The 17,831-nt window shown below is 44.7% G+C and overlaps 2 protein-coding genes across 16 annotated transcripts in view; one reads left to right on the top strand and one right to left on the bottom strand.

The window, feature by feature from the left end:
* sws (patatin like phospholipase domain containing sws) overlaps positions 1 to 17,831 on the top strand; it is a 281,522-nt gene that overhangs the window by 6,557 nt on the left and 257,134 nt on the right. The gene's annotated exons all lie outside the window — the stretch shown is intronic.
* LOC139048110 (histone-lysine N-methyltransferase SMYD3-like) overlaps positions 16,493 to 17,831 on the bottom strand; it is a 46,348-nt gene continuing 45,009 nt past the window's right edge. For all 5 annotated transcript variants that reach the window (XM_070522574.1, XM_070522583.1, XM_070522567.1 and 2 more), the window contains one exon: positions 16,493 to 16,754. In XM_070522574.1, coding sequence (XP_070378675.1) covers positions 16,626 to 16,754 — 129 coding nt within the window. In that variant the 3' untranslated portion in view covers positions 16,493 to 16,625. The remainder of the gene's footprint in view (positions 16,755 to 17,831) is intronic.

The raw sequence follows: 17,831 nt of genomic DNA on the forward strand, positions 1-17,831 counted from the left end.
GCACTTGGAATGCCTTAAACCATCTCACAACATCCGGCACAGAAGAGTCGATCCCGGCAACACAATACCACTTAAGGTGCAAACGTCCGGAATCAGCTGTTAACCAACCAGGCTTCCTACCAAAACTTCAAAGTAAGCCGGTCAACTGAGAACCCAAAATTTTGACCCCAAATTTTTTTTGCCGCCAAAGCGAGCGTTCACGTTCCCCCTCAATTTAACCAGACCTGACAGTCACGTTACACAAGGGCAAAGGTTTACGCAGAACTCAGCCGAAGGCTGCCAACCACCAATACCCGAACATAACTTAAGCAGCCTAACTTAACGAACAGCCTGTTCTTACCCTATAGCAGTGGCGTACTTATCGCACTTACTAGTGCCACTGAACAGTCTGGTCAACTCCACAGGTACGTAATCACAATCGCGCTAGCTTTGTGGTCCTTATTCAGAACGCGTACTTGCGTCGTACGCAAACGTTTCATCACGCTTACTCACGTTTCTTCCTCTAGTCCATGCAGGACACGTGTCTTAAACGAACAACTAAACTTGCGTAACTTACGCACTCCGCAGAACCCTTAAAAATGCGTCTCCTAATAAAAAGTTCCACGCACGCTTATAGAGAAGTCAGAACGTGGCCGCCCTCAACACACGAGCGACCGAGTCACAAACATTCTGCTTCCTTCCGTCCGCACAGGACACGCGCTAATGGAACTAAGAACGCTTCTCAGTGCAAATTATGCACTTACTGAAAACCTACGCACTTAACCTTAGAAGCTACGAAAACACTTATAAAAATAAAGAAGGTTAACTAATACATACGCGCGCTACCACAGCTCTCTCATCGATAACCTGGACGCTTCAGTTTACTCGTAAGAAAAAAAAACAATCTACTCATTAATTAACACCTCGCGAAACTAAAGGTTTACATAAAACGCATCTTTCAAATCTCGGAGCTTCTGAAACGAAAACATAAACAAAGCTCATACCTTACATGTTGAAAGAAACTCGTCTCAAATCGCGAAAAATTTCAAATGCTCAAAAATAAAACAAAACCACACGTTTCACTTCCACGGAAGCTGTCTGGGTCTCCCGTTCCAAACGTTTACCACGGATTCATACTTTTGAGCCGTACTCGAGGTGGTCGCGGTTCGAAACCTATTCTGGCTACCCAGGAACAACAAAAGGACCGACACCCTATCAGCTCCTCCAAGACGTTGCAGTGTCTTGCCAATTCGCGTCCTGGCACCAGGCTTTCATCATGAACTCGACTGACCGCGTCCGACTCCCTATCACCTCGTCTCGTCTTGTCACCTTGCGCTCCTTCGCACTACATGCTGCACCCCGAAAAGAACGACGGAACGACGAGGAACATAACTGCCCCATGCCCTTTGTCCGCGTTCGCGCAGAACATGCTTCTCGGTCCCTTTTTGACCGGTGGCTCGAACGTGCTTGATGCGCCAACGTCGTCAACGACGACCGCACCTTTCTTTTCCTCGCGTCCTGGCTTTTTGCGTCTGTCGCCGTCTTTGGGTGCGCTACATTAGTCACCGCATTCCGATCTTTACCGCGCTTCTTTCTACGGCACTTTCTCTTTGAACTCCCTTTCATGCCGCCTTCTCGCGCCTCAAGCTGGCCGGTATACACATCTCGTCGGCCCGGATCGCTCTCCTACCCGCACAGTCTGGGTGATTTTCATTTAAATCAAATCTTTGCCTCGACTGGCGGACAGCTCAGTCGACTCTGGAACAATGCAGCAGTCTTTACTCGAGCTATGCAACTCGCACTCCTGCGAACTGCCCTCTACTGCATTTCCCAGCTCACGCTGTGCATCGGCACACAGCTCGTCCGTCTCTATCGCTGTCTTACCCGCACAGTCCGAATGATTCTTAACTAAATCATGCCTCTCTTGGCATGATATGCCTCATTCAATAATGACAGTGTGAAATGACGTAGGGCCACTGTTGTGTGATGGGTCTTATTCGCAATTCCCAGAATCGTGAGGCGTACTTGTTGCTGTCGTAGGCATCAGAGAGGCAACAGTAGTCTTGCTGCTGGTGTAAAGTCCGACGGAAGGTAGCCTTGATGTGTCGCAACAAGTTCGGAAAATGTAACTTGAGGTCTTTGTGCTGGTAAAGCGGCAATATAGTGACTGGGTACGCGACAAAGATGTCGAACGTGTGCTCTAAGGTTGTCAATCGGTATTAATGTTGGAACCAAGTACTCTCTAGCAATCATGATTGTTGCGTGAGTCGAGGCGCATCGTGGTTGTCCAAGACATGTCCGTAGAGCCTGGCCTTGCAAACTTTCGAGGGTACGAATGTTTGTTTTACATGTGTTCGCCAATACCGGCAAACCTTATTATATACAATCGAAATTAGTCTCCGCTTCAGGTAGATGCTGTGGGGGCTCCATGAAACGTCCCTGTCAATAATCACACCTAAGAAGCGGTGAGACTTCTGGTATTTGATACCCTGGCCATTGAGAGAAACAGGGTACGGTGCCATGGGTATGCGCGTAAACGCGATTAACGCGCATTTTTCGATGCAGACACTAAGCCTTGTTTGCGGAGATATGAACTATTTATAGTTCGGGAGGCTGCCCGCTGAATTCTTGCGCGCACTTGAAGACGAGTCACCGCAAAAGACCAAAGACAAATATCATCAGCGTATACATTGATAGGTGAACTGTCTTGGGTAATATTTCAGCAAGGCCATCCATAGTTAGGTTACAGACTAGGGCTCAATACCCTGCGCTGTAAGACGCCACCATGAGAACAACAAAATGACAAAGAGACAGTTAACTATGACTAGGAGACAGTGTTTTTATTCAACACCGCGAAACTTATACAAAACCAATACGAACGATACAAAACTCATAAATGGAACACTGTTTACTTACTGAAGACACACAAATCATGGTGTGATGAGTGCACCGCACAAGCGCACCGCACATGAAACGTTCCGCTTAGACGAGTAGTTTAGCAACCACTTGGCGAATTAAATCTTTCAGCCCGCACATTCGTGCAATCATTACGTAGGATGTTGATAAAGCTGCAGCCGACAATTCTGCGGCACTACACATCTGATACATGAGCTCGTGCTGCTGGTTACCGGAGCATATTTTACCATTTACGCCCAGTCAAGCCGGTGGGTCTTATGAGACACATTGACAATTATGTGACACATTTAATATTTAAAAATGTGCATCGCTATACTGATTGCGGCAGCGCCGCTCGCCTGAGTTTCAGCCACCCCCTCCCAATTGACATTTAGCCCAATTGACATCACTTGGGTGAGCTATCCGATTGACTATACAAGTCGCGTCATCGATGGCTTTTTCAATTTTACAGTGAACAAATGTTCGTAATAGTTGCAATGTTAGTTAATTTCTTTCAATTAAAAATCACCCTCCAAGCACTCCGTACAGATGGTTAACCAGCGAAGCTGAAACGTGCGGCCCCGGTGTTTTATCACTGGGTTAATCCGGACGGTTCATTAAACGACGGCTTGGTAGGTTGCCGGATCCCCGGTACGCAGTTGCTGCTTGCGCTCGGCTGCACGAACCTGTTCTTGTGCTCGGGCTGCAGCATCGGCACGGCGTAGACGAGCTCGTTGCCGGTTCTGCTCGCGGCGTTGGTGATCGAAAGCTGCCTGCTCCTGAGGACTACGTATGACGCGTGGCCTACCCATTTCGGAGCCTGAGAGAAACTGCTGCGCGCGCGTTCGGCTGTGGCTCGGCTGCGACGCCGAGCGACGGCGTCACTACCGGCGCAGCGAATCACGCGCCTCTCTTTATTTTTTTTCGCGCATGCGCATGGGGTTGCGCCGGAGTTTCCGGCGATCAGTCACAGAACACCTATGTACAGTCGCGATCAATGTGAAGGTGATCTTTCGAGCGGCGACCGAAAGTAGGAGCAGCCCCACGTTACATCATCGCCGTCAGTCGAGAGGGAAACATCAGATAGCTTCCCTCTCTCTCTATTGCTGTTTCCTGAGCAGCTGTCACTCCCGCCTAGCAACTCGCAGCTTTTCGTTATTTTTTTACGCCCCAAAAAACAGCCAGCGGTGACACGCACGTGTCGTACATCTGCTACTGTGCGAGTGGCCGCAATCAGTTGGAAGGTTATCGTTTCAGTGCCTTCAAGCACTTCCACAAAGAGCAGGCATGTGCACTCTCCTCAGTAAAGATGGTGTCAAAGTTCACATGTTTCCTTTGCACAGCACACTACCGCGTCTGTTAGCTGGATGCGGTCAGCATATGTTAAACCTTCCTAGGTATTCGAAATTAACGAGAAATTTGTATCTCTGTGATCGGCAGAAAAATGCGGCGACGGCGGCAGCATGCAGAAAAAAGCGGCACTGAAAGCCGCCTAAGGTAGTCGGTCACAGGAATGGAAAGGGGCTTTCTCTATCCTCTTCTCAGGTAGGGTCCTAACTGCACACGCGCATTTAGCAAAAGAGTGAATGGAGGAAAACCAATGTAGTGAATTACGGTCTCTGCCACTCTAGTTAATGGGTACCAGAGTGGTGCAAATGGGGGGACGGGGGGAGGGGATGAGTGTTACTGAATACTCATAATTGGGATTGCTTGAGTCAATTGATTAAATATCAATTACTGATCTATGCCATGTACAATCAACATTTTCCCATTAACAGCACAAAAGCAGTGTCAGTGCCCCCATAACTGTTCCGGTACCCGCCACTACGCAATTTCTCCGTGCTTTTCTTCACTCCCTTAGCCACCCCTTGCCCCACGACCCGGTTCAGATGTCCACGAAAACGATGGTTACATCCACTGCGTCTTCCTTTTGTTGCAACTGCGCTATTATAGTACTATCAACTGTTTCACTGTTTAACATTGCCGTTCGTTTCTACTATTTGCTTGCAGTCGAAAAAGTTGCTTTAAAGAGTCGCAAGAAATAAGGCATAACATGCGAATATTTCATTCATTGCAAAAACAGTTAACAGCACTTTGCACTTGCCCGTACGTGGAACCTAAGGTCTGCTGATACTGCCCACTTCAGAAATGTGTCGACATGCCTTCAGTATTTGATAGGGTCCTTTGCAGCTTTTCAATTCTTCTGGGCAATGATGCGTAGAGTGACTCTGCAATTAACGGGTCTTCACGAATTCGATTCCATTCTGCTTCCACTGCTTGCCACAACGTTTCAGGATTTTGAGTTTCCAGATGTACGCGAGCCAGATTAGTTTTCATAATGAAAAATGTTTATTCTCTCTCTCTCTCTCTCTCAAATATTTTCAATTATGATGAAGTGCGGTCTCCGTGGTGGCCACTCCAGCTGTGCGATGATACTGCTGTTCAGGTACTCCTGTACAACAGATGTGTGCGGGGCACCCATCATGCTGAAAATAAAAGCAGCCATCTGTAAAAAGGTCCATTAATTGCATACGGAAGGAGAATGGTGTCACAAATTTATTTGTAGGCTTATGCTGTCAGCCTCCCTGGAATGCGGTACAGCGGTCCAAGACCTGCATCGCACCCCACACATTTACAATGACACGTACGCTGGCAGCGAAGTTCCGGACGTTGTTCTCGTCGTAACTGCCGGAAAGAAATAGAAGTAAATTTTAAAATGCTCTAACAGCATGCGCATGCCTGTCTTACCGGGAACCGGCGACCCCCCAGACGCGAAGGCGCGGATTCCAACAAGTGGAGAACGCGCCCATGGACTCGCCCCTGAATATCACTTGCTGCCTTTGGTGGGTTCTTCAGTTTCTGTGACGCTTAGCGAATTGTAACCGTTTCTGAATGTCAGCTGCCGTAAGAACGGGCTTTCTTGCGGCGACCAGACTCTTCAGTCCAGGCTCATGAAGTCGCCTTCAGATATAGTGGGCAAACTGACGTCAACATCAAACTGCTCGACAATTTTTTTTTTTTTGAGTGTTGGACGACTGCAGCTAAGAGAAGGTGGTCTTCGTCTTTAGTCGTTTTCCTGGGCCTGCGGGCGTGAGGGGCATCCGCTACACGGTTCTCTCTGAAATAAGCTTTCAAGATGCGAGTTATAGGTTTTTCTGGACGGCCTGATGCAGACCGATTATCTCCCTCCTTTCGTCAACCGTTAACCGCCGTGGCATCTTTGAGCGCGACCAAAAGAAACGGCATTTATGTCACGAAATGAGACTGATAATTCCGCAATGTCCACCAGAAGCTGCGCAGTAACGCTTCTTGGTGTTTTTTTTTTCTTCTGAAAATCACCGGTCCGTCACGTGCGGGCTTTAGAAGACAGTAGTGTTATCAAAAGCTGTGAGGGCAGGAAAACGCGGCCTAGCCATACCAGTAACGACATGGAAAAGCAAAACACACACACACACACACACACACACATATATATATATATATATATATATATATATATATATATATATATATATATATATATATATATATATATATATATATATATATATATATATATATATATATATATACATATACATACATACAATAAAGATAAAGCGAAGCCAAGACAAAAAATATATTGGTGATAGGATAACAGTGCTTCATCGAACATCCGAAGGGCAAGAGAAGGTATCGTAATTCTGTTTTGTGTGGTAAAAATGAGCCACACAACGATGCTGTCCTAAAGATTCGTCACCCTTCACGAGATAACCTGTGAATTCATTTCGATTGCCTTATCAGCTTTTGCACAGAGGCGTCATTGTTAGCCAAGATATGCACGAGGCAGCGACGCACACATATCATTACCATGGGAGGGAAACAAACACAAAAATGTGGCGAGTTAGTCTTGGGGGTGACGGTTGCAGCTTGGAAGAGCATAAAAGGGGAAGAAGGCAGCGCAATTTTTATCTTCGCAGTTCCGAAATCGGCCGCTATGCTGCTTGGAAGGCCCGCCGGTCGATGCTCGCGCGATCACCTCCGAACTTATCGCGACTGTACAGGCTACAGACGGACGGACGAACGAATTGGCTAGCCATATACAGCTTCGCTGTAGAAAGGGTAACAGAAAGGCAATAAATAGCGACAATTTATCCTTACACTGAAGCACTTCCGGCACACAGCAGTGACAGCAAGTGTCGTCTGCTTTTGTATATAACACGGACGTTCGCGAACTGTGCGGTTATATAGTGTTGGTCTCGAGCTTTCTTTTCGCGAGCACCGTGGATCGGCCTTGTTACGCTGTGGGCTGTAAATCTAGCGATCGGTGAACTGTCAAGCTACGCCCATCTGCAAGGCAACATGCGAGCATGAGTGACTGCATGAGGCAACATGAGTGATTGCAGCGCATTGGGCTGTCGGTATCCGATCGGCGCCAGCATCTACGCGTTTGCGACCGTCACTTCAAGCTGGGGGATTACTACTACAACAGAGTTTTACCGTGTACGGTATTCGGTTAAACGCAAGCCCAAACGGACTGGGCGCTTTGCCGGATGAGCGGAGGCGCAAACCTGAACGGCCTGCACGGTGTGCCACCTGGGGGGCACAGAGTTCAAGCAAATAGGGCTTCAAGTGTATTCTACTTAGCTGCTAGTGTAAATTTTCGGCAGAAGCGTAATCGTGAACACGTTGCCTTTTTAAACGTTTAAAATGTTTTACACTTGGTTACAGTAATATTAGCTCTGTGTTTGGCTGGTTAAGCTCTATGCCAACAGCTAGGTGGCTGCACCGTGCAGACTGCTCAGGTTTACGCTAAAGCCTCTTCATCACAGCTGTAGTAGTTTATTTATTTTATTTTATTTTATTGTACCCTCAAGACCGAAGTATTACAGAGGGGAGTGGGTAAAAAAAATATACACAAATAAATAAACAAAGCAGCAATAAACAACAAATGTGGTTAGTTAATTGCATCCGGGAGTAATGATGTCTGATAATGCCGAACGAAACTTTGAGTTGTCCTTGATTGCGACATCTGCGCCGGGAAGGTGGTTCCATTCCTGAGAGGTCCTAGGAATGAATGATTCGTTACAGGTTCTGGTGCGGCACTGAATGATTCCAACCTTGTGGCTATGGTCGATGCGCGAGGAAATGTAGGTAGGAGGTGATATTAGATTATCGCGTAGGTACGAATTGTGGAAATATAGTTTATGAAATAAAGCAAGGCGAAAGCACTTACGCAGGGCTGAGAGAGGAGCAAGCAGCAAAGAGTTTTTCATGGCAGTTACGCTTGATGTACGGCTGTAGTTGCTATGAATGAAATGTACGGCATTGTTTTGGATTAGTTCGAGTGATTGAGTAAGGGTTTCGAGGTGCGGGTCCCAGATGGATGAAGCGTACTCCATTTTACTCCTAATAAGTGTTTTGTATAGAATTAATTTTAATGATGTAGGAGCAGAAGAAAAGTTTCGGCGAAGATAACCTAGCATGCGATTAGTATTGTTAATTACGTTATCGATGTGCAACGACCAGGAAAGTGATGAGGTTATGTGGACGCCTAGGTATATATACGAGGTTACGACCTCCAGGGGAGTATCATTAAGGTAATAGTTCGGTGGAGGAATATGGCTGCGAGTTACATGCATACATTTACATTCACTTACGTTAAGTTGCATTAACCATACGTCACACCAGCTAGAGATAGCGTTTATATCGTCTTGTAAGAATTTGTTATCAGATTTGTCCGAGATTTCACGGAGGATAACACAGTCGTCTGCGAAAAGGTAAATGTTAGAACAAACGTCATTGGGAAAGTCGTTAATGTAAATTAAAAAAAGAAGAGGGCCTATAACAGATCCTTGGGGCACACCAGAGTCTACAGGATTAGATGAGGACATATGATTTTCAACCACAACATACTGTGACCGATTAAAGAGAAAATGTTCAAGCCATGCAAACAGGTGAGGATCAAGATTAAGTTTACTAAGTTTAAAAAGAAGTAATTTATGGCACACTTTGTCGAAGGCCTTGGCGAAATCAAAGAAAACACAGTCTGCGAAAGAACCTTTGTCGAGAATAAGATGAAGGCTGTGAGTAAAAGAAAGAAGTTGGGTTTCACATGACAAGTTTTTTCGGAAACCATGTTGTGCTTTTGTAAAAAATGAATTATTGTGTAAGTGCTTAGCTAAATGTGAGTACAGAATATGTTCAAGAACGTTGCAAGGAATGCTTGTGAGGGAAATGGGGCGGTAGTTGAGTGGCGAATGTTTGCTACCGGACTTATGAAGTGGGACCACCTTCCCGACCTTCCAATCTGTAGGTAGCCGATGGGTATCTAAGGATTGCTGAAAAATTTTCGAAAGCAGAACAGATGAATAAACAACAGTATTTTTCAGGAATTTCGCGTTAACCAAATCAGCACCAGGACTTGATGACAACTTAAGACCTTTAATTACATTTTCGACCCCAAGAGGTTCAATGATAATAAAGTCCATAGGTGGGTAATTGCAAGTCTCGAGCGTTGGAAGCACAGGGTTACTACATACGATAAAGTTGTTACAGAACACAGAGTTAAGGATATGGGGACATACATCTTCGGGTACCGGTGAACCGTTGGAATCAATCAACGTGATTGAATTATCTTTGGAAGGGTTAATAACACGCCAAAACCTTTTAGGGTCATTAGCAAGCATTGTGGGCAAAGTGTGTACTTGGAATGTCTTTTTGGCAAGTTTAATGGCTTCTGTGTAAGTACTGTTTGCCTCCTTATAAGCGTCCCATTTCGATGCCAGTGAACTTTTATTGGCTATTCGATACAGTCGTTTTTTTCGGTTTGAAAGCCTTTTTAACTTGGAATTGAACCAGGGTTTCTTAACATTGCAGGATATTACACTTGATGGAATAAACTTGTCGGTGAGCTCATGTATCTTATTTATGAAAACGGTCCAGTTCTCATCAACCGTGCGATCATCAAATTGGCTTAGGAAAGGATCAAGAAAATTAGCTAGGTGAATATTAATATCGTCAAAGTTTGCCCTATCGTAGTGGTAAATTATTTTTTTTTTCAACAATTGGTTTTATCACAGGAGATAATATGTTGAAAGAAAGACCCAGGTGATCGCTTAAGCCCGGTAAGCATGAAACATTGGTAACTATGTCAGGATGAGAGCATAATATTAAGTCAAGGAGGTTAGCGGCGCTTTCAGAGATCCTCATTGGTTCTAATACTAATTGTGTTAGGGAAAACAAAGAGCAGAGATCAAGAAAGTCGTTACTTTGCGAAGAAAATGGATAACAGTGCGGAGGTTCAGTAGTCCAGCATATGTTGGCGAAATTGAAATCCCCCAATAATATGATGGGGTTCGAAGGATGCCGCAAAGTAAGGGTGTTAAGCACATCGTGAAGCTCAGTGGTGAAAGTGGATGGGTAGGATGGAGAGCGGTAGCAGACAACAATCGTAATTTTACGGTAACCGATATCGACGCACGCGCACACAACTTCCAGGTTACAGTATAAGTGGACTTGATGACCTTGCAGGGATGTTGAAATAGCGAGTAGTATGCCTCCGCCTTTGCGATTAGTGCGATCGCAACGGAAAGTGTGAAATCGAGACAAGTCAAAGATTTCACAATCTTGCACATGGGGTTGTAGCCACGTTTCTGTTAATGAAATGATACCAGCATTACAGCTATTGATGAGCGATTCTAGTTCCACGCGTTTACGAAACACACTTCGAGCGTTTGCAACAAGCACGGAGACTTGTGGTGTTAAAGATACGCTATTGCGCTTTGCGCATTGCTATGTAGCAGGATGATGACGCAGATTGTCAGGTGCGCTTGCGTGATCTGGAACACTACTTTTAACTTGCTTAACACTGTCAGTTGATGAATCATACATAAAACACTGATTATCAATGAAAAGCTTGTTAAAACGTAGTATGGAGGGGCTTTAGTTTACGTCTCCTCCCATCCGTCAAAACGCCCAGCTCGCCTGTGGTTACCGAATACCGAACACACTGGGCGCTGCGACAGAGTGTCAGTGACAGAGTGCATGCTGCTTACATAGCTCTCGCAGCAGATCAATGGCCAGGCAGCTACTGGAGAGGTTGGAGACCTTTCGTGCGCTGGCTCCAAGACAACCACCGGAAGCAGACGTCATGACGTCACATCATGACGCAGAGCCAGTGAAGGCGCAGCTTAGCCTCGATCCCTCGTCAAACAAGTGGTCCAGTTGCCTGCACCACTCTGAACCAGTTCACAGCGGTTCACAACAGCGCGACACTTGAAACGAATGGCAAGGCACAGACACGGTGCAGGCGTTATGTTTTGTCTGACCATGTTCACGAGTGCGTAAGTTTGAGAGGTCCTGAACTGCTGTAATGATTTGCTTCTGAGGTGTCAGTACACCCGCACTTGCGTAGACACGGCAGACGCACGTAATCAGGGTTAACTATGCTTGCGGCCGTGTGATGCGTCGTCTGCTGCGCTGCTGTTTCGCACCTGTACGATTGTAGCAATTCAGCACCGATAGTAGAAAAGGTGCAGCAAAATCATGAGCCAGTACTGCAACTTTTGAAACCAACAGCGTGGTTCAGAGGGCGCCATTGCTGCACCACTAAAATGAATGGCAGGGTGCAGCACCTTGTGAACTGGTTCAGGTGCTGCAGGTGAACCGAACCAACCCGAGGAGAAAAAACATGGCTAGGGAAGATGATAACTTGTAATCATCTGTAGGCGCTTCACTTCAATTGTGGTGCTAATGTATTACTGTAGCTCTAGCCTACACATCTATAAAATTTGTCTAAACCATTTCAGGGACCCTTTAATCCAAAGAGGACACACAGGTGTAGCATCCATAAATATTACGCAAGAACACCTGCTGCCGGATGCCATTACTGAGCAAAATTTGAGTGAATCGTTGTGGTTCAGCCAGTAAAGTCTGTCTCCTCAAGGGACAAAACGTTTTATTATGACCACTATGCTGCAATGAAACTTGTCACATTTTGTTTCAGTTCCATGTTTACAGTGACAGCACAAAGCTTTTCAAGCCAATTTGAAAAAATATTCAAATTTGTGAACAGCGACTGTCTATCAAATCAAATAGGACAATGTTTAATTTGTTGCTTGAACGTTTCAAATATTCGCACACACCTGTCACTTGTACTTTGGCCAGAGGTATTCCTCAGTTACGACAACTAATGACCTCCGAGAAAAAAGTGAATAGGGCACTTTTTTGCATCGACATTTGGCACACTCCATGCCAATGGCACATGCCAATGGAAACTGACCCTGTCAACCTTTAACAGCCGAACTCTGTCGAGTGAGGCTAGCTTAGCAGGACTCTTTCAGGAACTATCAGACATAGTTTGGGATATCATCAGCCTTAGTGAGATTAGAAGAACTGGTGAGGCTTACACATTGCTGAATAATGGCCATGTCCTCCGCTATAGAGGTCTCCCAGATAAGAAGCTTGGTGCCATCAAAATGCACCAAGCGTCTCGATGCACTCGTTTGCCCACGAGCTCATAACTCGAAGAACCCCTCAGCATGAGAAAGAGCTCAGATTTTTGGAAGCGAAAGGAAAGTGCAAGTGGTCTTTAGGACAAAACTGTATGCTTCCTGCTGTCAGCACAGAAATACATACAGATTCAGGTGTTCATGATAGCACTGTCTAGCCACTAAGACAGTTAATTTACCACGCTCAATAATGTTGTAGGGTCCCTTTGAGATACAGTTTCCGATCAGATACTAAAGACGGAATACCTTGATGGAAAGAGGTCCTTAGTGATGTACCACCCATCCTGACATGCTGCGAGTGTTATATGTGGTCTGCACATTTTATTTTCTCCGATTCTCATGTGTAAGCATCAAATGGCTCATTGAGTGAAGAAACCAGCATGCAGCGAAACAGCACCTAAATTCCCATTGGCTGTGACGCCATGGCATGAGCGCGCCTCGATGGAGCAGAGCGGGTGAAAGGGCACAGCTGCTGCCGCAAAAGTGCCTCAGATGTTGCATGAGGGGAGACTGCATCGCCGTGACACAAATCGCTCTCGCAAGCCTGTGTTATTTGCACATTCCTTGTCACTGCAAGCTCTCACCTGCGTTCTAACTGCACCTCAGTAAGGCCATCAAAATGCACCAAGCGTCTCGATGGACTCGTTTGCCCGCGAGCTCATAACTCGAAGGACTCCTCAGCATTAATGCTTCCATATTAACAACATCGATCCTAAGAAGTGCTTAGGTGTCCTCAGATTTTTTGTTTTCATGCCAGCTGTGCCCACTTCCTCTCGCCCATTGAAAGTGTTCTCGGCCCAGTTTGTGATGCGATATGTTTGGAATACAGCACATATGCTGCTTGCAAAAGGTTGTATGAGCTTGGCTTCGAATTTCAATCACAAGCTCTACACAATGCATAGTTCTAAATTTAAAAAATATCAGAACTTGCTGTTGGGCTAGTTGGTAACTGATTATTGTAAAACAAATTAAAGACCTCCCCAGACACAGGAGTCTGGGGGGTCTATTTGAAGTCATCGTGTGTGTGGGTGTACGAGGGTGTGCTTCTAGCACTCTAATTTGTTTTACTATAATGAATATAAATCTAGTTCTAGTCTGAATGTTCATGATCATGCTTCTACATGACTTGTTTAATGTCTTTACACACCATGCTCAAGGGTGGCCTGGGGTCTTTTAAATAAATTGAATGCTCAAACAGATAGAAATGTGCAAGTTTTATTTCATATTTTACTTCCAGCACATTCCATAAGCATGCATCGACATTTGGCACACTCCATGCCAATGGCACACGCCAATGGAAACTGACCCTGTCAACCTTTAACAGCCAAACTCTGTCGAGTGAGGCTAGCTTAGCAGGACTCTTTGAGGACCTACCAGGCATTGTTTGGCCTCAGTGAGATTAAAAAAACTGGTGAGGCTTATACAGTGCTCACTAATGGCCATGTCCTCTGCTATAGAGGTCTCCCAGATAAGAAGCAATATAGGATTCCTAATCCACAAGCACATAGCGGGCAACATTGATGAATTTTTTAGCATTAATGAGAGGGTAGCAGTAGTCGTAATCAAATTTATAAGAGGTATAGATTAAAGGTAGTACAAACCTACACTCCAACATCCAGTCACGATGATGAGGAAATAGATCAGTTTTATGAAGATGTTGAATTAGCGATGAGAAAAGTGCAAACTCAGTATACTATAGTAATGGGCGACTGCAATCCTAAAGTGGGGAAAAAGCAGGCTGGTGAACAAGCAATTGGCAACTACGGCATTGATTCTAGGAACACTGGGGGGGAGATGCTCGTAGAATTCGCAGAAAGACATAAGCTAAGAATAATGGATGCTTTTATAAAGAAGTGTAGCAACAGAAAATGGACCTGGAAAAGCCCTAATGGTGAAACAAGAAATGAAATTGGTTTCATACTTTCTGCCGATTCCAGCATAGTGTAGGATGTAGAAGTGATAGGTAGGGTAAAATGCAGTGATCATAGGTTACTGAGAGCTAGGATTCACCTCAATTTGAAGACAGAAAGAGTAAAATTTGTCAAGAAGAAACAGGTCAACCTAGAGGCAGTAAGGGTAAAAGCCGACAAATTCAAACTGGTGCTTGCAAGCAAATATGCAGTCTTAGAACAGAGAGATGAAGATGACATAGAGGTAATTAATGAAACCGTTACTAGGCTGGCTTCAGAGGCAGCAATTGAAGTGGGAGGCAAGGCACCAAGGCAACCAGTAGGCAATCTCTCCCAACTAACAAAAGACCTAATAAAGAAATGACAAAGAGTGAGACTGTCCAACTCAAGAGATAAGGTAGAGTTTGCAGAACTGTCAAAACTGATCAACAAGGCAAAAATAAGTGATATTCGAAACTACAATGTGAGAAAAACTGAAGCCATAAAAAATGGACGTAGCCTAAAATCAGTGAGAAGAAAACTTGGCATCGGACAAACCAAGATGTATGCAGAGAAAGATAAGCAGGGTAATATCATCAGCAATCTTGAAGGTATATTAAAAGCAGCGGAAGAATTCTATACTAACCTCTAGAGTACCCAGAGGAGTCAGGATACCTCCATTAGAAACAGTAACGAACAGGACACAGACACTCCTTCTATAACTAGCGATGAGGTCAAAAGGGCCTTGCAAGACATGAAATGAGGAAGAGTGGCAGGAGAAGATGGAATAACAGTCGATTTAATCAAAGATGGAGGAGACATAATGCTTGGAAAACTGGCGGCTCTATATATGAAGTGTCTATCGACTGCAAGGGTCCCAGAAAACTGGAAGAATGCAAACATAATACTAATCCACAAAAAGGGAGACGTTACAGAATTGAAAAATTATAGGCCCATTAGGTTACTCTCAGTATTATATAAAATATTCACCAAAATAATCTCCAGTAGAATAAGGGCAACAGCGGATTTTAGTCAACCAAGGGAAGAGGCCAGCTTCAGGAAGGGATACTCTACAATGGATCACATCCATGTCATTAATCAGGTAATCGAGAAATCTGCAGAATACAATAAGCCTCTCTATATGGCTTTCATAGATTACGAAGAGGCATTCGATTCAGTAGAGATACCAGGAGTCATATAGCCATTACGTAATCAACGAGTGCAGACCGCTTACGTAAATACCTTGGAAAACATCTACATAGGTTCTACAGCTACCATAATTCTACACAAGAAAAGCAGGAAGATACCTATAAAGAAAGAGGTCAGAGAGGGAGACACAATTTCTACAATGTTATTCACTGCGTGCTTGTAGGAAGTATTCAAGCTACTTAACTGGGAAGGCTTAGGAGTAAGGATTGACGGCGAATATCTCAGCAACCTTCGGTTTGCAGATGACATTGTTCTATTCAGCAATACTTCAGACGAGTTACAACAAATGACTGAGGAGTTTAACAGAGAGAGTGTAAGAGTGGGGTTGAAGATTAATATGCAGATGACAAAGATAATGATGAATAGCCGTGCAAGGGAACAAAAGTGCAGAATCACCAGTCAGCCTCTAGAGTCTCTAAAGGAGTATATTTACCTAGGTCAACTAACCACAGGGAAGCCTGATCATGAGAAGGAAATTCATAGAATAATAAAAATGGGTTGGCGCACATACGGCGGACATTGTCAGCTCCTGACTGGAAGCTTATCATTATCATTGAAAAGGAAGGTGTACAATCAGTGCATTTTACCGGTGCTGAGATATGGGGCAGAGACTTGGAGATTGGCAAAGAAGCTTGAGAACAAGTTAAGAACCACGCAATGAGGGATGGAACAAGGAATGCTAGGCATAACGTTAAGAGACAGAAAGAGAGAGGTTTGGATCAGAGAGCAAACGGGTATAGCCGATATTCTAGTTGACATTAAGAGAAAAAAATGGAGCTGGGCAGGTCATGTAATGCACAGGTCAGATAACCGTTGGACCGTTAGGGTTACGGAATGGGTACCAAGAGAAGGGAAGTGCAGTCGAGGATGGCAGAAGACTAGGTGGAGCGATGAAATCAAGAAATTCGTGGGCGCTAGCTGGAATCGGTTGGCACAGGACAGGGGTAATTGGAGATTGCAGGGAGAGGCCTTCACCCTGCAGTGGACATAAAATAGGCTGATGATGATGATGAATAAAGTCTGCATGACTTGAACAAAGAAATCTGTTTAATCTGTTGCACAATTTAAACATGCGTAAAAAAATATTGGCCCTTTCCTGACAATAAAATATGCAGATAAGAAGCTATACCACACTTCAATGTGAGTGTGTTTACCACTGTTGTTATTTCACTGTGATGGCTTCTCCTTTTCCTGGATTTTCCACTTCAAGCTTGCAGTGGAGGTATGCTTCCTCCAGATGTTTGTAGAGTGAGTGAGAATGTCCATGACTGACACCCAGCACAGCTTCAGCCTGCAAATTACATGCACAGACTTAGGACATGAATCATCATTTGCAACATCAAATCTAACCTTCTTGCAGGCAACAGCCTCTATCTACTGGCCTGGAAGCAGTTTTGCAGGTGTTGGCACAGCCGTAATGAGATAACTGAGCAAATCTGGCTTTGTCACAATAAGAGGCATTGTCAAGGAAGCAATGCTAATACCTTTCATGTTGCAAGCAGTTGCCTATAATAGAAAGTTATCGAGAAAGTTATAATAGAAAGTAACAGAAAACATTGACAGGCAATGGTATGCATTGTTATAAACAAACAAACAAAGATATAAATAAATAAATAAATAAATAAATAAATAAATAAATAAATAAATACAAATCAGAGCTAGAATTGAACATAGGCCCTCTTGATTCCAAGACTGGTGCTCAACTGATTGTGAAACAGGACATTTGGTACCTGATTGCACTGACAGGACTTTTTCTGTGTGACTTGCCATACAGTGTACATACCTTCCATTGAGCAATGCTGATGAATGGCTGCACTGTTCAGCTGTGGCAGAGGGATTAGAGCACTGCACAGGCTCAGGTTTACATGAAAGTCTGTGCCTCACTCAGGCCAGGCAAGCAAGTTTTGATCGGGCTTGGCTGGGCTCAGGCCTCAGCTGTAATATGTCTGGGTATAATTTTTGTAACTTCACAAAACTGTTGACATTAAAATCGCCACTCGTACAAAATTTTGGGTCAGTTTTGGGAAAGCCAAGGCATGCAGGTCATGGCACAGCAGTGGTACACTCTACAGATTAGCGTACATTAGCAATGCCCTTCGGGCTCTGTGAAAATGGTCCCAATAGCCACCCACATCTACCTACATCCCATTCTTTCCATCGACACAACACTGCACAAGTCTGGTCAGTGTGATTCCCTGGACAGTGGATACCTGGAGGTGAGCTTCGCGTTTAGACGAGGGATGATCAGACTCAACATTTGAATGCAGGTGTAGCGATGAGGTTGACAAGTGGACAGAAGGGGATGCACACTAGCTGTCTGGGGAGTAGTGGCAAAGGATGATTTTCAAGAGTGTGTGAGAGTTTCCTT

This window comes from Dermacentor albipictus, chromosome 1 (assembly GCF_038994185.2).
Source record: "Dermacentor albipictus isolate Rhodes 1998 colony chromosome 1, USDA_Dalb.pri_finalv2, whole genome shotgun sequence".
NCBI classification, from domain to species: Eukaryota; Metazoa; Arthropoda; class Arachnida; order Ixodida; family Ixodidae; genus Dermacentor; species Dermacentor albipictus.